Genomic DNA, 22,032 nt, shown 5'->3' with positions numbered 1-22,032 from the left:
AAGAAGCTCAAATGAAGGTCAAATGAAGTTTATGTATTAACCTGGCAGTCTCCCAAGTACAATTCCCCTAAGTCACAGTAACATATATGAAACCAAAACAGGTATATTATTAGTAGTAAATATTTATATTATGCTTGTACCCAAAGACCCTATTTGGGATTGGGGCTCAATTGTACTGGGTACTATACAAACAGAAGAGAAAATTCTGTCCTGGATGATGTATCCTCTAAAGATACAAAGAGTAGAGGATGGGTACAGAATATAAAAACAAATGAGTCTGAAGAACTGGCCCAGCATCGTTAGTTACATGTATTGCTGCTTTTATTTATATGGGGGTGCAGTAGGGAGTAAAGCAGCAAGGAAAAGAAAGAAGAACAGAGGGGCAATTGTAGTTCATTGTCTGCCTAGCCATTGTCAGCAGGTAAGGTTCTGTAAGCTCCACAGCAGAGGAGAGTCTTAAGCTTGGACTTGAAGGATGATGATGTAATAGTAGTTGTATGGATTTTATTAGGGATTTTTCCCCATGTACAAGGGTCACCATGAGAGAAAGCATGGAGGTGTTTGAGCAGCTGATTGATGGGTAGTAAAGCCAAGAGTCAAAATTATGAGAAGTTACTAAATCAGATAGCAGCTGAGATGATGTGGTCAAAGTAACAAGCCAGAAAATTTATTTTAACAGACACATTTGACTACATTTGAGGAGAATGAGGTTGCCTTAGTCAAGATCAGAAAGAAAGAAGTGGTAGCATCACAACATAAAATGAGGACTCATGAGAACAAGACTTTTGACTGAGTAGATAGACAGGAAAGGCCAGATTGATCAGGATACGCAGGCAAACGAACTACAGACACAGGGATGGATTTAAGCAGCAGGCTGCAACTTTATTAAATTAACACTGGGGAGAGGTGCTACACGTCCACCTCTGTTCTCATGTATCAGACATTTAACTAGTCCAGTGCATGGTTACAGGGCTCCTAAGACTCAGATCACTTCTCAATCCTCTCGCCCTCCATCCACATGGGGGGTGGGAGGGGGATATCAAGGAGGGACCTCAATCCATGAAGACTTCAGTGGTCTTCTCTTCTCCTATAGGTCCACCAGTGAAATCCTTAGTTTAATTTGCTTCTGGGAGTTAGGTTTTTTTTTAGCTTTTATCCACACTGGACACCAACCACAAGTTGCAACAAGCTAAACAGTTTTACTATTCCTAATATTAAACATTCAAAATCTATTCCATTCAACCCAATCATGCCTCCACAACAATGTGAGATAGGCGAAAATCTCCACCAGATCTCGGACAGTCTGATCCAATGGGAAAACCTACTTCTTGATCCTAAAACAGGCCAGCCAAATCCTGAAAAACACAACTCTTACACAACAACTAAAAGGAAGACAGGGGCAACTAAATGGGACTAGAGGCTCTTCAAAACCCCAGGCAGAGTTTAAATATGCTGGGAAGGTTGGAGGAGAGGATAAGGGCCAATCAGCACACCCAGTCCCCAAAGCCTGGCTAATGGGAGGTGCAGGACCCGAGAATAAGTGACCAGTTCTTGCATCCCCACTTGTCTTCAGGCACTGTGCCTCAGTCCTACTGGTCTGATCAACAGACCCTCTGTTGATGGTGAGGGGGAGGGCATGGCAAGATTTAGTCATAGTAAGACCATGCAGAAAACTAGTCAAACTAGGGACTTATCCCTGCTTTATCTACTTATTGAAGGGATCCAGATTAAATTTTGCACAAATATTAAGAACATAAGAATGGCCATAGTGGGTCAGATCAAAGGTTTATCCAGCCCAGTATCTTGTCTTCTGACGATGGCCAATGCCAGGTGCCCCAGAGGGAATGAACAGAACAGGTAATCATCAAGTGATCCATCCCCTGTTGCCCATTCCCAGCTTCTGGCAAACAGAGGCTAGAGACACCATCCCTGCCCATCCTGGCTAATAGCCATTGATGGACCTATCCTCCATGAATTTATCTAGTTCTTTTTTGATCCCTGTTATAGTCTTGGCCTTCACAACAGACTCTGGCAAGGAGTTCCACAGGTTGACTGTGCATTGTGTGAAAAAATACTTCCTTTTGTTCATTTTAAACCTATTAAATTCATTTGGTGACTCCTAGTTCTTGTGTTATGAGAAGGAGTAAATAACACTTCCTTATTTACTTTCTCCACACCAGTCATGATTTTATAGACCTTTATCATGTCCCCTCTTAGTTGTCTCTTTTCCAAGCTGAAAAATCTCAGTCTTATTAATCACTCCTCATATGGAAGCCATTCCATACCCCTAATCATTTTTGTTGCCCTTTTCTGAAACTTTTCCAATTTCAATACATCTTTTTTGAGATGAGGCAACCACATCTGCATGCAATATTCAAGATGTGGGCGCAGCATGGATTTATACAGAGGCAATATATTTTCTGTCTTATTTTCTATCCCTTTCTTAATGATTCTCAACATTCTGTTCGCTTTTTTGACTGCCACTGAACATTGAGTGGATGTTTTCAGAGAACTATCCACAATGACTCCAAGATCTCTTTCTTGAGTGATAAAACCTAATTTAGACTCCATCATTTTATATGTATAGTTGGGATTATGTCTTCCAATGTGCATTACTTTGCATTTATCAACACTGAATTTCATCTGCCATTTTGCTGCCCAGTCACTCAGTGTTGTGAGATCCGTTTGTAGCTCTTCGCAGTCTGCTTGGAACTTAACTATCTTGAGTAGTTTTCTATCATCTGCAAATTTTGCCAACTCACTGTTTACCTCTTTTTCCAGATCATTTATGAATATGTTGAATAGGACTGGTCCCATTACAAATCCCTGGGGGACACCACTATTTACCTCTCTCCATTCTGAAAACTGACCATTTATTTCTACCCTTTGTTTCCTATCTTTTAACCCAGTGGGTCTCATACTTTTTTATTGGCGGCCCCTTTCACACCGCAAACCTCTGAGTGTGACCCCCCTGGTAAATTAAACACATTTTAAAATATATTTAACACAATTATAAATGCTGGAGGCAAGCAGAGTTTAGGGTGGAGGCTGACAGCCTGTGACCCCCCATGCAATAACCTCATGACCCCCAGTTTGAGAACCCCTGTTTTAACCAGTTACCAATCCATAAGAGTATCTTCCCTCTTATCCCATGATAGCTTACTTTGCTTAAGAACCTTTGGTGAGGGATCTTGTCAAAGGCTTTCTGAAAATCTAAGTACACTATACAGTAACTCCTTGCTTAACGCTGTAGTTATGTTCCTGAAAAATGCAACTTTAAGCGAAACAATGTTAAGTGAATCCAATTTCCCCATAAGAATTAATGTAAATGGGGGGGAGAGTTAGGTTCCAGGGAAATTTTTTTCACCAGACAAAAAACTATATATTATAGAAATATACACTCAGTATACGTTTTAAACAAACAATTTAATACTGTTCACAGTTATGATGATTGTGAAGCTTGGTTGAGGTGGTGAAGTTAGAGGATGGAAGAGGGAGGGATGTTTCCCAGGAAATGACTTACTGCTAAATGATGAACTAGCACTCGGCTGAGCCCTCAAGGGTTAACACATTGTTGTTAATGTAGCCTCTCACACAAGGCAGCACAAACACGAGGGTGGGGAGACAGCATAGCAGACAGAGAAAGACACACACCTTGTGTGCGGGGAAGAGAGAGAGATGCACATTGCCCCTTTAAGTAGGCTGACCCATTCTTAAGTGCACTGTCTTTTTAAGTGGATCAGGAAGTTGAGATAGCAGCTGCTGCCCCAAGCTCTCTATGTCTCTCTCCGTCTGTGTCCCCTCCCTGCTCTATATGGAGAAGGGGTAAGTGGGGTCTAGGAGCAGGGGTGAGGGGGACACCCTGACATTAGCCCCCCTCTTGCTCCCCTGCACAGCAAGCAGGAATCTCTGGGAGCTGCTCCAAGGCAGAGGGCAGGAACAGCACATGGCAGGGAGGGGAGGGACAGCTGAACTCCTGGCAATTGATAGCCTGAAACTGATAGCCTGCTGGGCAGCTGCAGCACAGGGAACTTAGGGGAGTGGGGATCTGATAGGGGCAGCTGATGCGGGGCTGCCGGTTCCCCCTGGTTACAAGCCCCCACCAGCTACCTGCAATGGGATGCTCTTCCTGCAAGCAGTGGACAAAGCAGGCAGCTGTCAAATGATGTTAGAAGGGAGCATTGCACAACTTTAAACGAGCATGTTCCCCAACTGATCAGCAATGTAACAACGAAACAACGTTAACCGGGAAGACTTTAAGTGAGGAGTTACTGTATCCACTGGATCCCCCTTGTCCACATGCCTGTTGACCCCTCAAAGAATTCTGATAGATTGGTGAGGCAAGATTTCCCTTTACAATAACCATGTTGACTCTTCCCCAACAAATTTTGTTCATCTATGTGTCTGACAATTTTTTTCTTCATTATAGTATCAACCAGTTTGCCTGTTACTGAAATCAGGCTTACTGGCCTGCAATTGCCAGGGTCTCCTCTGGAGTCCCTTTTAAAAATTGGTGTCACATTAGCTATCCTCCAGTAATTTGGTACAGAAGCTGATTTAAATGATAGGTTACAAACTAGTTAGTAGTTCTGCAATTTCACATTTGAGTTCTTTCAGAACTCTTGGGTGAATATCATCTAGTCCTGGTGACTTATTACTATTTAGTTTACCAATTTGTTCCAATACTCCTCTAATGTCACCTCAATCTGGGACAGTTCCTGAGATTTGTTACCTAAAAAGAATGGCTCGGAATCTCCCTCACATCCTCAGTCATGAAGACCTATGCAAAGAATTCATTTAGTTTATCTGCAATGGCCTTATTGTCCTTGAGTGCTCCTTTAGCATCTCGATCTTCCAGTGGCCCCACTAGTTGTTTAATAGGTTTCCTGCTTCTGATGTGCTGAAAACATTTTTTTCTATTACTTTTTGAGTCTTTGGCTAGCTGTTCTTCAAATTCTTTTTTGGCCTTCCTAATTATATTTTTAAACTTCATTTGCCAGGGTTTATGCTCCTTTCTAGTTTCCTCACTAGGATTTAACTTCCACTTTTTAAAGGATGCCTTTTTGTCTCTCACTGCTTCTTTTACTTTGTTGTTTAGCCAGGGTGGCACTTTTTTAGTTCTCTTATTATGTTTTTTAATTTGGGGTATACATTTAACTTGAGCTTCTATTATGGTGTCTTTAAAAAGTTTCCGTGCAGCTGGCAGGGATTTCACTTTTGTCGCTGTACTTTTTAATTTCTGTTTAACTAACGTCCTCATTTTTGTGTGGTCTCCCTTTCTGAAATTAAATGCTACAGTGTTGGGCTGCTGTGGTGTTTTCCCCGCCACAGGGATGTTAAATTTAATTATATTATGGTCACTATTACCAAGCAGTTCAGCTATATTCACCGCTTGAACGAGATTCTGTGCTCCACTAAGGACTAAATCAAGAATTGCCTCTTGTGGGTTCTAGGACTAGCTGCTCCAAGAAGCAGTCATTTAAGGTGTCAAGAAATTTTATCTCTGCATCCCATCCTGAGGTGATATGTACATAGTCAATATGGGGATAGTTGAAATCCCCCATTATTATTGAGTTTTTTATGTTTATAGCCTCTCTAATCTCCCTGAGTATTTCATAGTCACTATCACCATCCTGGTCAGGTGGTCGGTATTGTATCCCTACTGCTATAGTCTTATTATTAAGTACATTCCATTGAACAAGCCAAAATCTAGAAGCATTTAAAAGTTACTTTTTTAAAAATTTTCTCTAGATTTTAACATTTATTCTACTTTAGAATTGTTAAAACTTAAACAACTCAACTATCCATACTTATACATCTTAATGTCTACAATATCAAGTAGGATAAACTGCAAGAGACTTCATACACAATAAAGGAATTATTTAAATGCTGGTTTTATATCAGCTATCCTATATTACCACAATGCCAAAATATACATGTGCACCAGGTTTCAGGTCAACTCTCTCCTTACTGTAATATCTAGTCTACACATGTGCAGCAGGATTCAGGTTCACTCTCCCTTTACCATTACATATGGGCTTTGTCCACAGAACTGGTTTTACATCAACTCTCTCCTTATTAAAATGCCAAGACTATACAACTGTAGCTGGCTGCACATGGAATACATGGACTATATATACACAGCTGGTTTCACAAACTCTCCCATTACTGATCTACACACAACTGGTTTCAGATCTCGTCTCTTTTACCAGTATAGCAGCACCATACACATACTGACAGTTTTACATCAGCCACTTACACTAAAACACCTCACAATAAAGTGTTAACATTTTAAAAAAATATTATGCACATTTCAAGTAAAATTAACAAAATCATTTTTTTCCAAAACAGAGGGAAAGCCAAACAAATAATGGCATTAATGTGTTGTTAAGGTTCCTGGACTCCATTCATAAAAACACAACCATTAAAAATAAGGAACTCCTGAGTTTAGGTTCTCTTTCAAAATTTAAGAGTAACTTCAATAAATATTCACAATTTAAAAAACAAAGCGTAGCAACTTTTAACTCTGACCATGTTCACGAAAGTGTTGTATGTTGCACTTATTATCAAAACAGATTCATATGGGCAAGTTATTGTATAGCATACATATGCCTGTAGGGTAGAAAATGAGTTTTAAAATGTCACTTTTAAAACAACGCAAGACAGAAATTATTAGATTAGTACATTGTTTATGAGGAAGATAATCTATTGTTTGGCAGACATGCAGTTACATGTTAAAACACGAACATAAGAATATGTTTCCAGCTATGGATTACAGATATCTAGTCACTGTGACATTTTAAATGAACTAAAGAATGATTAATGAAAACCTCAACTACATACTTAAGCACAAAAACCCCCAACCCAACATGAATGGATATGCTGCATTATATGTTGTCTATGAAAATTTTTGAATGCTACAGTGTTTCTTAAATTACATAGCATCAAGTTGTTTAAATATTGAAACACATCAGCTATTAATGTCTTGTAGACCAGTGGTTCTCAAATTAGGGCCGCCACTTGTTCAGGGAAAGACCCTGGCAGACTGGGCCGGTTTGTTTAGTTGCCACGTCTGCAGGTTCGGCCGGTCACAGCTCCCAGTGGCCGCGGTTCACCGCTCCAGGCCAATGGGAGCTGCAGGAAGCGGCGTGGGCCAAGGGATGTACTGGCCCCTGCTTCCCCCATTGGCCTGGAGTGGTGAACCGCGGCCACTGGGAGCTGCGATTGACCGAACCTGTGGACGTGGCAGGTAAACAAACTGGCCCGGCCTGCCAGGGGCTTTCCCTGAACAAGTGGCGGCCCTAGTTTGAGAACCACTGCTGTAGACCAATCCTATCTCCAGTTACTACAGTAATCCAATCAACATTCTCTCTCAAGGCCACTTCTTAACTTTTTAAGAGCAAAAATGCGTACATATATAAATTGACTGTGTATTCAGGATCTTGTGGTGCACAATCTATCTGTTCTACATAATTCTTGTTAGAATCATAGAATCAGCGGGTTAGAAGGGACCACAAAGGTAATCTAGTTTAATCCCCTGCCAAGATGCAGGATTTGTTGTGTCTAAACCATCCAATACAGGTGGCTATTTTATTTTCTAAAAACTCAAATAAAAGCACCTGTGAAGTATAGATAAAGAAGAAATTACATTGCTATCTTGTATAAATTGTGGAGAATTAATTGTGTAGATGTAGATGAAATATTTTGTATAGAATATTTAGTGAACTGTAATCTGTGATTTAATATTTTATTAAATAATGTGTGTGTATGGCAATATGAGATTGCCAGAGCTGAAGATGCTTTTTTGCAGGGCTTTGGAGTGGAGCCCGGAGCTGGAGCACAGAACAGTTCAGCTGCAGGTTTCTGTCTGGAGCTGGAGCGTAGCCGGAGCACAGCTCCAAAGCTCTGCTTTTTTGTTTTTATTTTTACCTACATGTAGTGAAATATGTGACAGATAAAGGGATTTTTAAATATTGAGACGATATATACATATGCACATGTGCACACAACTATTAGCTTTATAGAAAAACACACTTTGATGAACCTATGCAAAAAAATAAAACTGTAAGGGTGGTTTTAAACAAGAGATTACAGAAATAATGACATCACCTTTGTAAAGCGTTTTGAGATCTACTGATGGAAAGCCCTATATCGGAGATATATATTTTTTATTATTACTATTAACCAGCAAGGATGGCAAAGTACATACCCTAAGGTCTCAATCCTGCAAAATTTATGCACATGCTTAATTTTAAGCTTCAACTGGACTATTTACATGTATAAAGTGAAGCACATGTATATGTGTTTGCAGCACAAGGGCTAAAGAGTATAAGTTACCATCACTGTTCTGAACTACTGCAATATGTCCTAAATTGTGAGTATACTAGGAATGGGGAATCATAAGATATTGGAAATAAAAAAAAAGAAATGTTTTAAAGAGCCTGGTACTGTTCCTCCTATTGTGTAAAATAACCAGAGTTATAGTCTAAATGTCAAGTCAACTAATATGAAGCCATGGTATTTTGTTTCATGGCAATCACTTTTTCTGTACCACTACAAGCTACTATTCCACTAGGATGCAGTTGTATGGATAGAAGCAGCAAAGAATCCTGTGGCACCTTATAGACTAACAGATGTTTTTGCAGCATGAGCTTTCGTGGGTGAATACCCACTTCTTCGGATGCAAGTTCACCCACGAAAGCTGCAAAAACATCTGTTAGTCTATAAGGTGCCACAGGATTCTTTGCTGCTTCTACAGAACCAGACTAACACGGCTACCCCTCTGATACTTGTATGGATAGAGTGCACTCTCTTTTACAGCACCATTAGAGGACAATATTCCATACAATCAGTTGCTTCTGTCAACTAACTTTGCAGAAATCTGCTTTGACAAATACATCTGATGGCAAGAACTGCTTCATACTACTGAAGTGAGCTAAGATTAAGATCTTACTCCTATTCTCAGATTCATAATGCTATATAATCGGCTATTACACTTAAACATACATACACCACTAATGAATTTTAAAAAGAAATCTATATGAACACCTACTATTTATAACCAAGGGCAAGGCTGAGCCTGAGAAGTGCAACTCCAACAGAACTTTCTGAATGAAAGGATCAACAACTACTGTTTTAGACTTCAAGCTTCCCTTTTCAAGTACATCCTCTCCAGCTAACTCCTTTACATTACATGACATCCAAACAAGTATCCAACAATAACAAGACTGCACAACTGATTTAGACTTCCCTGGCTATTCATGAGGACTGAAAATCCTTCCTCCTATCAAATTATGCAACAATAAGATTTTTCATTAGTAATCATTCTCCTCCCCACCCACCCCCACCAAGGGATAAAAAACACTCTCCCTTATGATGGAATGCATAAACATATTGTGGGTTTCTTCCAGCACTATTACAGAATACGGTAGCTTTACTTTTCTTGGACAATGTCTGTTATCTTTTCTGGTTTCCTTAGTATTTTCATTAATTGACCCATAGACAGTGTCTAATTAGAAACAAGAGTTTTATTTAGGGGTTTTAAAATTCTTAACTGGGATATCAGGAGAAGGCTAACAGACACTTTTCCTTCTGAAAAACACCACTGTTTTTGGAAACACCACTGTTAATGGAAATCATTCCAAATGGTTCATAACTATAGTAAAACAATAATTCTTTCTTAAGTAGGCAGATAGTATGTTTAATGAACACATTTGTTTTCTGAGCCATCATATATGATTAACATTAGACTAGTTACAATGGATGGTCTTGAAATTTTCAGCTAATGCCAATCACCATCTTATTTCAGGATTTAAAGTTAGTAAAGCAGGATTCATGATTTATAAGACCCCCTCCCCTCCAGCTGCTTGAAGTTAGGTGGGGAAAACTGGACCATAAGCTAACTCCATCCCTTGTCCTGTTGAGAGAGAGAGAGAGAGAGAGAGAAAAAAGGTATGCTGGCAGTATGTTGGTTTCTTTCCTGGACAGCTTCTGAAGAAGGAGCTATAACCAGGCCATGAGTTACACAATATGTATGGGATGCAGGACCCTGAGAAGCAACGGTTGCTTGCTTTGCTTATGCTTAAGGTTAGCCCTGTTAAATGAATATACCACATTAGCAGCACTCTTAATACTCTGCTGTCTAGACTCCTAAGAACTTAAATTTACAACAGCAAAAGCAGGAAAGAGGAATCGTCAGGTATTTAGTGGCATAAAAAACTTGGTCAAAGTCTTGTTTGATATGCACTCAGTTTTCGTCTTCATGTTCAGATGTTGTTGAAACAGTAGACTTAAAAGAAATAATGTCAATGAATCCTCCCAAGCACTATACATGACCTCTGGGGTAATTAGCAATCATTCAAAAGCAACAAGACTAAAATGTTCTATTCTTTATTACTGTCAGCTCTTATCTTGATCAGCATTTTAATAAAGATGGTTCGTTTCTAAGACAGTTTCATGAATCAGTCATAATTACATTCTGACATGCAGTGAATAGTAAAGCAAAACTAAATATCACTTCATCAACCTTTCTAACCTTTATGCAAGTATTAACTGTAAATAATTTTTACACAATCCTACAACAGAAAATCTGCATATTTCTTAGCTTTGTATATATTCTACCCTAAGTGAATTTCCTGTGACCTATACCTGAAAAACACAATCAGCCATAATTATTTAGTCTTGTGAGATATTCAGGTGTTGCCTTTCACAGCTCAAATCAACTTCAAGTACAAAGACTACTTGTTCTGTATAATGGCACAATGCTTCAAAAGGGTTAAATGAAATGCTACTTTCTTCACAGGTTTTTTCCTATTATTTTTCAATAACTGTGGAATGATAAAACATTGCAGATTACTACAGTGCTAGAAGCATCATTCCTAATACAACTTTAAAAAAACACTAGAAAAAATAAATGTTGTAGACAATTTTCAAAATGTTACTGTGGTCAGATTTTGCATTTTAAATAATACAAAAACAATTAGATTTAGTTGTTATAGTTAAGACTGATCATGTATGACAAATTCAATTCTTATTTATGATATTTTTAAATTGTTATTCTAAACAGACAGCAAAAATCTAGGCAGTTAAGTGTTGACAAAGAGAATTTGTAATATGGGTCTTCTTACATTTGTGATAGAAACATTTTCAGCTTTAATCCGAGTGGTTTAAACAGGAAAATCATTGAGATGCAGAATTAAGTCTATGGAATTACACAGATTTATATCAGTTTAGGATCTGGCCCTACAATTTTAGTGATTAAAAATAAACACTTCTAGCTACTGCAGGAGAATACACAATTCATTTTAGAATCTTGCTACAACTTAGTTTAAACCCTGTCTATAAATACAGTATCCAGTAAATAATTCAATTTCAAACAATGGGTAATGGGTGTAACATAAAAGATTCTAAAGTTCACTAGGATGTACAATATTTCAGATCTTGAAACTAAAGAAAATGTTTTTTATTTGTTGGGGGGCAGAATGGGATATGTGGCTGGGCACAAAATATCTTACTTTTTCCAGCCTTTTGAAAGCGGGGGAAGAAAGATAAAGAACAAGCTGTGCGCGACAGAAACAACACTAAATTAAACAGCTCTATTTCACCTCACTCTTTTGAAGGTCACCTTGTCTCCAAGTATACATCATAAATCTTACATGTTGCTTTAAACCTATATATATTTGGTGTATGTGCATACATACGCCACCCCGACTATTGTTATTACTAATGGTTCTTAACAGTCTTTAAATAATAAGCAGTGGTTTGCTGAAAAACAGAACTCTGGCAATATCTCATACTGGATTAGAAGTGTAATAATTTACAAATTTATCCCTGGTATAATTCTGTATACTTTAATAGAGTTACACCAAGGATAAAGTTGGCTCACCATGTTATGATTTTTTTTTTAAATGCTGATTTTATTTCTTTCCGTAGTATTAGCCTTTGCTGTTGCAAGAACTGCTAGAACGGAGGGGAAAAAAGGAGTGTTGATTTAAGAAACTAGATTTCCCACAATAAAAAAAATGCGATTAAGATCTAAACAAAGGCTAAAGATGGCTTACGCTTAGCTCTGATGAGGTCCACTACCTCATTACCCACAACTGAAAACTTCTGATGCATTTTGTTTCAAGAGAATCCAAAAGTCTTTGCTGTAAAGCAGACTGGGGGGTGCAGAGTCCATTCACTCTTTCTGTATCACAACCATTATGTAAGAAGTATAAAACACTGCCTTTATGCTGCCAAACCACAATGACTCTTCTAACATCAAAGCATTTTCACCACTAGGGTTTTTTCTTCTAAATTTATTCAAGCCAAGGGCAGGGAGACAACAATTCATACACACTAATTACACCTAATTATCTATTCCTTTTTTTCCCCACCAACTTCGGCCAGTGTTATTTGCTATCTGGGTTTCTCACAACCTCCCCTTGCCCTGTCCATCCAGCTCAACAGTGAAGTCTTTGAAGAAAACAGTTGTGGCTTTTTACAATTTTCACAATATAAGGTTCAACTCAAATTAAATTATTCTATTATTAGTTTTGACACGTTTATGTGTTAAATATGAAGGTCTCTTGGTTAATTTGGCAAATTCCTCACATCTCTTCATGGTTAGAATCACTGGTAACACCCTCTCTTGTAGGAGCTTCTCCTCAAGCTTTCTTTTCATGATCTAAATGAAATGTTTATTGGATTAAAGTTCTTCTCTGCAGACCTCCACGGTGGCCTGTGACAAAGAGCTTAAAAGCTTTATTAATTGGCTTGGGCTTTTTTGGGGAGAGGGAGGACCTTATTTCACATTACATCACAAGCAAAGAAAACTGCCACGTGTAATTAAACTAATTTATCCTGTTACATCAAGAACTAACTATAACATATATGTAATATACTTTGATTTGCCCATTTTAATCAAAGAATTCATTCGCTGAAACAGAACTGAGGAAAACCACTATGATTTAAGGGGAAAAAAGAAAAAGAACACAAGACTCAGCTACAGTAGCAATTATATTTACCCTTGGGTGATAAAACCGAGGAGTCTGTATTTGAACAAACTGCCAGGGGAGGGGTAGAATGTCAGATATGACTTGAAAAAAGGCTTGTAATATTATGTAGTTAATAGTATCTACAACACAATGAATAGATCACAAGATTATAATCCCTAAAAAGTCTTTGAAGTACATAAATACAATTAATCAGTCCTTGCCTGTAAATATTTCTCTCTCTCTCTATATATATCTATCTATCTATAGATAGATAGATATATATATCACATCTCTCTCACATGCACACATACACTTATTGAAAGTATTTAGAACAAAACTGTAAACCTTTAATCAGGCACACAGTAATCTAGATGCAATGTGTTTTACTTGTTAAACTGTTCTTTGAAAACTAATCTGTGTCATAAACAAAAACTGTCCTCAAACAATGATGATATTAAGCACAGTAATTCATAACTGCATTGTAGATGAAGAAGTTATTTTTATCCATTTGATTACTAGATATACCTCACAAAAATAAAATAAACACTTCCACAGCTTGCAAAAAAAGTGCCTTCTACTTAAGAGTTTGCTTGGTTACATAATAAGAAGGGAAACAAAAGGCCTAACATCTTCAGTAATGAAGAAGTCAATTGATAAACCAAGCCATCACAATATCAAAGGATTAATCCCACCAATTCTGACTCAGGTGACAGTTCAGCAGAGGTCAGAGTGGCTGACACTGACCTCAAAAGCAGGTTTTAACTATTCAATATACTGAAAGCTCCTGGGCTATCACAGCATTAGAATGGAACAAACTGACAAATCAATTTAATCAGCTAAATGACTTTTTTTAAAAACAAATTGGCAGATCAGCCAATCAACAAATGTGTGTGTTCCTATCACAGGTGGTTGGACAAAGCACAGCACACAATAAAAGAAATGTTATATCTACCAATTCCTTTATATGAAATTTAAAGCCTACAGATCTCTCTAAGAGTTCTAAATTGGTCAAGTTTTAAACACCTACATTTCTCTGATCCAAAATGAAAAAAATACAATAAGCTGATAAATATTTTAAAATTGCTCTGAAGATGGTTTTGTAAGAACAGATGTACATTTTAATAAGAAAACCGTATAGAATAACTGAAGCAACCTAAGTATCACTATATCACCACCAACCAATGATGCAAAAAGTGATACTGAACAGTACCGCTCCAGTCATTGTGAAAGCAGGTTATTGTGGTTAGCATTGAATTATTTTTAAAAAAATTAAAAAAATGAAATATTGATTTATTTTGACCCCAAACAAGGAAATGAAAAAAAAAATGATTTAATTGAAAGAAAATTTATAGTGGTTTAATCTCTCATAAATCCCACCAATTATGGATTTCTGGTTTATACTTTGTTTATTTCAGTTTAAAAGATATGCTCAGCCAAAGTTCAAGATATTATTTTAAAACTGTACCTGTCAATGACATACCAATGCTTCAGAATTGCTTATTTTTAGTATTAATGGTAGCTTTATTGTGTGTAGTAATAAACTTGACAGAGAAAATATTTTAGCTATATGATGAATTGCACTATGCGATTGTAATTTACATAGCATTTTATAAGAAATCTTTGGATGTTTGAGAATCACTATTTATTGATAGTATTTTTGCACATCAAAGTACGGTTCGTAGAACACCAATGGTCTGAGGAACCCTTCCTGCTGGTCCAAAGAATTCAATGTTGAACCAAACAGTGGGGGATTAGGTTGTTGGAAAGGGCAATAGTCCATGAGAGGATCTCTCTTTTATTAAGTGGCCTGCAGAATGAAAAAAGTTGGTGAACTACTGCCAAACCATGTATTAAAGACTCACTTCACCCCTCCCGTTAATAAAACAAGAACTCACTTTAGATCTTATGTCATCAAGTTTTTAAAGTATTGGTTACAACTCTACATGTAAATTATCTCTGTAAAAATGTCTGGAAATTTTTCAGAATAAATCATTGGGTACTTAGGCTCCTTAACAATTTGTGGAGTACTTGCATTCTCAAAGCATTTGGCAAACTGAAGCTGAGCACTTGTTTGTGAGAACCAAGTAAGCTGTGCTGTTGAGAAATTTTTGTGAATGCGAAAAAACTTTGCCCCATACCTGCTTACTTTGAAAGGCCCCAAAACTAACAGCACCTCAGAAAAGCATGTATGCAATTATGGAATTATGGGATTTTCACCAAAATATTTCACATCTGTGGTATATAGGGTGACCAGACGTCCCGATTTTATCGGGACTGTCCCGATATTTGCTTGTTTGTCCCGCGTCCCGACTGATGTTCGGTCGGGACACGGGACAAACAAGCAATTTTGCCCTCCGCTCCGGTGCATAGACGGAGCCCGGAGGGGCTTTCACCCCCCACTTCCCCGACCATCCCCCTTCTTCCCCCATTGGACCCCTCCCCAAATCCCTGCCCTGGACCCGCCCCAACCCTGCCCCTCACTGCCCCATTGGATCCCTCCCCAACTCCCCGCCCTGGCCCCGCCTCTTCCCCAAGCACGCAGCATTCCTCCTCCCTCCCAGGTTTGCACACGGGCCATGGCCGGGGCTGGGAGTGCAGCACGGAGGCTGCTCCAGCCCTGCAGCCTGCAGGGCAGCACGGAGCAGGCAGGGGGCAGAGACACGTGTGGGGCAGACACGCTCCTGCCAGGAGGGGCCGGGCCCGGCTGCCTGGTTCGCCCCCTGCCCGGGGGGGGGGGTCCCCGAGTTCCCTGCAGCCGGAGTGGGGCTGCCCGGGGCGAGTGTCCCAGGCGGGGCAGAGTGGAGCAGCCTCTGCTGTGGGGCTGGTGCAATGAAGCCCGGGAGCGGCTGGGCCGGGAGCTGCAAGAGGGGTCCGGAGCGTGGCTCGGCTGCACAGCTCGGGGCCCAGGAGCGAGGGGATGGGGGAGCTGGGAGTGTATTGGGGGTCAGAGCTGAGAGTTGGGTGGAGACAGGGCGCTCTGGCTTTTTTTTTTTTTTTGCTCCACCCCCCCCCCCGCCCGCGTCCCGATATTTCATGTTTGTCATCTGGTCACCCTAGTGGTATATTATATTTTAAAAATGGTATGGACTGAAGAAACAACCTGATTGGTGGAAGATTACAAATCTATATGAATATTTAGCAACATTTTTTTTCTCTGAAATCCATACACCTACAAGAGGGGCAGGATCATGGAGGAGGCAACACTGGGCAAAAATGTCCCCTCCCCAACTTTATATTTGTTTCATTTTAGGACTGTGTAAAAATCTGTCATGAAAAGAGATACTTCAATTTAAGCAATGCTGACTTATATTTCTAATGCTTTCATTTCTAACCACCACAGGCCAGACACATAATTCAGACAAGGAATTCTGTCCCAACAGATGATACTCCCCACTCCTTCCTTGTTTACATCACATTTTAAAGTAAGACTCTCGTTTCTTGTTGCTGAGTTTTTCTGAAGCAATCTTTTGGTTTGCTCAGAGAATCTGGTTTTACATTAAACTCTAAAAGCATCAAGATTTGGTTTCAACCTGATGTCCAGTGGTTGAAAACCAAGCCCTTCTATAATGAATACTCTACCCTGCAGAGTTTCAGCCACGGCATCCTTGTACAACGCAGGTACAGCTGATAGTTGCCATTCACTCTGTATTCTCTGAAATAGCTAAGCCTTAACCTACTGACAGCTTTAAAGAATTGAACCCGGACTTCAGAATGGATCTAGAATTGGATAGGGAGCCAAGTGTACTCCATGAAGAACTGCCAGTGTGATCTCATTGGTGAATCCCACTTGGGAAGTAGGATCCCATAAATTGAACAAACTGGAGCTTATATATGGTCTTTGCAATCAAGCCCAGATATTATTTATTATTTTTATTGCAATAGCTCCCAAAGACCCTAAGCGGGATTAGGGCCCTATTGTGCTAAGTGCTGTACAAACAAATGGAAGATGCAATCCATGCCCTGATGAGTTTACAATATAAAAAGGCAAGATAGACAAGCATATAAACAAAATGCCAAAGGTATAAATCTTGTGAATTACTTTAAAAAAATGTTTTCCCCTGACCCACATCTGCCTCCCGTGTCCCCCGACTTTGGGGCCCAACCAATCTGCATCACTAGTGTTGAACTGATATTCCTTCTTGCTCACCCCACAAAAACTGATTCAGGAATGAAAAAACATAGGCCTTGCAATAATACAACTTGGAGACAATGAAAGAAAGGATGAATGTGGGTTAAGTCTGTATCTGAAAATAAAGGGTAATTTGCTGATGAGCAAAAGATGGGGAAAGAGGTCTCTGGCCACTACTACTATCAGTGTGTCTAGGAGCAGCAGTGTCTAATGCATTACAACTCCTAAATTGTGCACCACATTGACAACACGGTGACAGATACTCTCAAAGGGTGAGAAGCTAGTTCCTTCCAATTATTCCAAGTGCTTTCTCCGTCCCACCAGTCTCAGGTCCCTCTTGAACATATTGAGGTTTAAAGCAGGCAGCTTGAAATTGACATTGTTTGGAGAGAAGCAGCTCTTTTCAGAAATATGCCATGGTACTTTTCCTCCCACTAAAGAGCACTCCCTAAGACCTGGTATAGGAAATTAAAGCCTCTTCTGCTGAGTCACTCTGGATTCGGGTGCTAAAACCTACATTATGATTCAGAGTAATTACTGCTGAGTTATGGCGGCAGGTGCGTCCAATTAGCTCCAAGCAGGATATATGAAACTGGGAGACAATCTATGTGTGTAAAGGGAACTGAGAACAGAAGAGACCCCAGAGAGAAATCCTATATGCAGTTAGGGCAGATGATTAATGTTTTATTGGTTTTTAATTGTCCATAAAGCCAAACCTTAGGGAGGGGCTGAGGATGAACTAACTCATGGTCTGTGGACTCAGTTGAAGATGGCGTCAGGATGAAGACCATTCATAAGCAACCAATTTAATATTTTCTTCTCAAGTTAGATTGTCATGGAAAATTTCAAGGAAGACCTTCAGTTTAATTTGAGTGTGTGTACGTTTTTTAAAAGCTCAAATAGCATAATTGTGAACATGAACAGGAAATGGTGGTTATAATGAGACAAGGTACGTGAATGCAATGATATAGTTCACATACAAGAGTCATGCTTTTGGGAGGAATAAATTATGGTAAATGCCTATGGCGGCCAAAAAATTAGTTTATGTCCACATCTTCTGAACTGTATTCCACCACTTAAGACAATTTTTTATGTCTCATTTTTAAATTTATTCAATTTAAAAAAACGACTGCCATGCTCCCACAAATGCCGTATTAAAAATATGAGTTTTGAAGGTCATTCTTTATTTTATATACATTGTCACCGTTGTTCAGTGTTTGTTATTGAGGACAGAATCGTGTTGCCTGCCTCCTATGATTTGCTTTGAAAGTTTTAAGGGGGATCCAAATTATTTACAAGTACAGTAACATTTACTAAACTAATGTTAAAGATGAATTTAATTACAGAAGTATTTAAAAACAAAGTAACATGAAACATATAAAGAACACAGAATAATGAAAACACAAAGATTACCCCAATAACTAAGCTCAGGAGCAAGAAGGTATCTCTTAATATTCCATATGTAAGGTCCTGCCTAAAATCTTGAAATACCTTTAACAGTCAAGGTAGCAATCTGGTTTAAAAGCATGACGTCATTACTTTTTTTGCTAGCAAAAAGAAAGACGATAAACCTCAAATAAGTATGCAAGATAAAGATTCCATAAACCCAGCAATTACAGCAATATATACACACACACATACTCTCAGTAAGGAATGAAGAAGGCCAAGAAGAAAAGACTGATTAATGGCAAGATAAAGGGAAGGTTCCAGTGATGCAAGCTGAACACAGTGTTGCAGCTCAGGAAATTAAGTAAGTTACAATTACTCCTAAGAATTAGGGCCCAGCATGTTCTAGGAGCAAAGAATTTGCTGCAGAATATGCCCCTGGCTGCAGAATTGTGTTTGAGAACCTCAGGCCTGGTTTACACTTAAAAATTAGATTGACCTAGATCTATTGCTCAGGGCTGTAAAAAATTTCACACCCTGAGCACTGTAGTTAGGTCAACCTAACCCCCAGTATAGGTGTGGCTAGGTTGACAGAAGAATTCTTCCGTCAACCTAGCTACCACCTCTCAGAGAGGTGGATTAACTACACTGATGGAAAACCCCTTCTGTAGATGTAAGAAGCCTCTACACCAGTGGTTCTCAAACTAGGGCTGCCGCTTGTTCCGGGCAAGCCCCTGGCGGGCCGGGCCAGTTTGTTTACCTGCCGTGTCCGCAGGTACAGCCGATCGCGGCTCCCACTGGCCACGGTTCGCTGCTCCAGGCCAATGGGGGCTGCAGGAAGCAGCGCGTGCTGAGGGACATGCTGGCCACCCTTCCTGCAGCCCCTATTGGCCTGGAGCGGCGAACCGCGGCCAGTGGGAGCCGCGATCAGCCGAACCTGCGGACGCGGCAGGTAAGCAAACTGGCCTGGCCCGCCAGAGGCTTTCCCAGAACAAGTGGAGGCCCTAGTTTGAGACCACTGCTCTACACTATGGTGCTATAGTGGCATAAGTTGCAGCACTGTAGCTATGCTGCTGCAGCAGCTGTAGTGTAGATGTGGCCTATACTTTAATTTTTAATTAAGTTTATAACTTTTATGGTTATGAAGAAAACCTTTCAACATTGCCTTCCTGACAGCATGAAACAGTAATTCAGAGACATGTGAACTGCCACATTCATCTCAATGAGATGTTAATTTTGAAGCCTGATAAGTTTAAATGTCAACACTGAATGGGATTTTCAAAGAGGCCTAAAGCAATTATGGGTCCTATTACCATGAAACTTCAACGGGAATTGAGTGTCTAACTCCCTTAGGCCTCATTGAAAAATCCCAGGCACTGTTAACTATTTCACTGCTGATCACTTTAGCAGAAATATCCAATTAATATATTTATCCCACAATCCCAAACTGTTTCTCACTGATCTGTAGATACCAAAACCTCCAACTTCCTTTCCCTTAACTTCTACAATACAATTACCTTTTGTGAATTAAAAAATCTGTGCCATACCAAAACCTGAAAGTGTCGATACTGCATACATTCATTTTATTTATTATCAAAACAAACCAACCCCAGTGGTTACTCAACTGACTGCATTATTCATATTTACCCCAATGAAAACCTCCATTTTGAATTTAAATGAAGCTGTTGCAGAATTTCCAGTTTGTCACACCAGAGTATGCAGACGTCAGGGAGCTTCCTACAGAATTTAAATTCCCCTTGCCATGTAGTACTGGAGTCTTGGCCATCCCCACTCAGAAAGCCACTTACATAGAAGAAAATGTATTTACATGTAAGATGGACTTGAATTTTGAAAAAGTGAGGGACAGTCAAATTCCAGAGAAACAATTCTTTTTCTGAGTGAGAAACAATGAGACCCAGCAATTAAAGTGGTGGTGTAGCAGAATGGTTCCCAAACTGTGCTGTATGGAACAATTGCTGGTTGCCTGCAGAGAGCTGAATAATCCCATGGTGCTAATTCTTATAGTGCTAATCTAGGTGTCCACGGACATCACAGTAAAAGAAAGCTTGGCAATAAGGTGTTGAATCCAGCCATATGTTAGCCACAAGCAAAATAAAAATGTCCACAAGCAGGGAGGAAAGAATGAAGCAGATTGGTAGTAGGTTCCCCTTCTCCCCTGAGCAGCTGGATTAAGTGACAAGGAAAGCATGTGAGGTGGGGGAGAGGGGAGGAAAGGGAGAGACAAGGCAAGAAAGAAGCATGTGTATGGGAGCAGAAATGAGAGATTAAATAAAAAGCAAAAGTAGACAATGTGATAACTTCAAAAAATTACTTATTGTATAATTGAAAATATAGGAGTAACTATTCCTTTACTTAGTGTAGTTTTTCAGTTGCAAAGCCTACATTGATGGAGTGATTACATTTTAAGATAACATCTTTAAAGAAAATGCCACTGGCTTGGGAAAAGTATGCTAGCATGATAAATCTAAAAAGTCAAAAAAATATTGCAGCAACATTTGTATAATAATTACAGAAATATTACAATCTCAACTTGCACATACACAGCTGTAATAAAATTCTGTCCAAACAAATATTTTCTACTGTGTTACTTATAGAAGTTAACATTTTGCCCTGTTACATGTTCAGCTTTTCCGTTAAATCCAGATATTAATGTTATAGATGAAAAGTTGTTCCCCCCTCTATTACAATTTGCTTCAATCCCATAATAATTAAACATTTTTTCTGAAAGTAAGATTGAAGCAATCCTGTACAAACCCTTGATCATCAATATGACAGGCGAAGAAAGAAAGCATTCAACAAGTGACTTTCCTTACCTTCAGCACAGCGATGAATGGTACAAAGTTAGCTCTCTGAAGCCCATTTTTATAGAGGTCTGAAAGAGAAAACTGGTACTAGTTTTGCTACTTAGCTTTGCCCCTTAATAATAATGCCAGCTTGTCTTTTAATCTAGCAAATAAAGCTCTATGCTGTTAGAGAGATAAAGGAATGAAAGGGAATTGAAATTGATTTCTATTCTTTTGCTGCATGAAATTCATTACATTCTTAATAGGGGGGGAAAAAAAGGCAGAACAGCCCAAGAAAATCTCAAAAGAGATTCAGTGAAATTAGATTTAAATCTCTAATGAGAGCTAAGTGATTTTAGCAGAAGAGATACAAAACCTTTGTATTAAAATAAGCTCATAAAAGAATTGGAAATGTTATGTATCAATCAGTGCAAATATAAGGCCAAAATATGCAAAGGCTTAATCCGAAGGATTTTTTTTTTTTTTGTAAAAAGATTTGAACTACGAAGAAATAATGTCAATTGCCAGAGTTGGTAATGTCTTTATTCGGTTGATTAAGGTTACTCCCTTGGTCTTCTAATAATTCCCATCAGATATACCATTTTTTTCAAGGCAAGAAAATACAATTTGATTTGTAGGAAAACAATAAAATATTACAAATAAATACATAACCTTTAAAAAAAGGTTTAATTTATTAAAATATTTTATAATTAAATGCATATTTGACATTTATGAA

General features: G+C 38.9%; 1 protein-coding gene across 2 annotated transcripts in view; it reads right to left on the bottom strand.

Annotated features, from left to right (window-relative positions):
• AFG1L (AFG1 like ATPase) overlaps nucleotides 1-22,032 on the bottom strand; it is a 148,444-nt gene that overhangs the window by 51,946 nt on the left and 74,466 nt on the right. The window contains exon 7 of one of the 2 annotated variants that reach the window (XM_045008579.1): nucleotides 21,327-21,385. The exons of the other annotated variant lie outside the window; for it this stretch is intronic. Within the exon in view, the coding sequence (XP_044864514.1) occupies nucleotides 21,327-21,385 (59 nt within the window). The remainder of the gene's footprint in view (nucleotides 1-21,326; nucleotides 21,386-22,032) is intronic. 2 annotated transcript variants of the gene reach the window in all.

This window comes from Mauremys mutica, chromosome 3, assembly GCF_020497125.1.
Source record: "Mauremys mutica isolate MM-2020 ecotype Southern chromosome 3, ASM2049712v1, whole genome shotgun sequence".
Classification (NCBI taxonomy): domain Eukaryota; kingdom Metazoa; phylum Chordata; order Testudines; family Geoemydidae; genus Mauremys; species Mauremys mutica.
The sequence above is the reverse complement of the archived record's forward strand: the minus strand, read 5'-3'. Positions and strand labels throughout refer to the sequence as shown.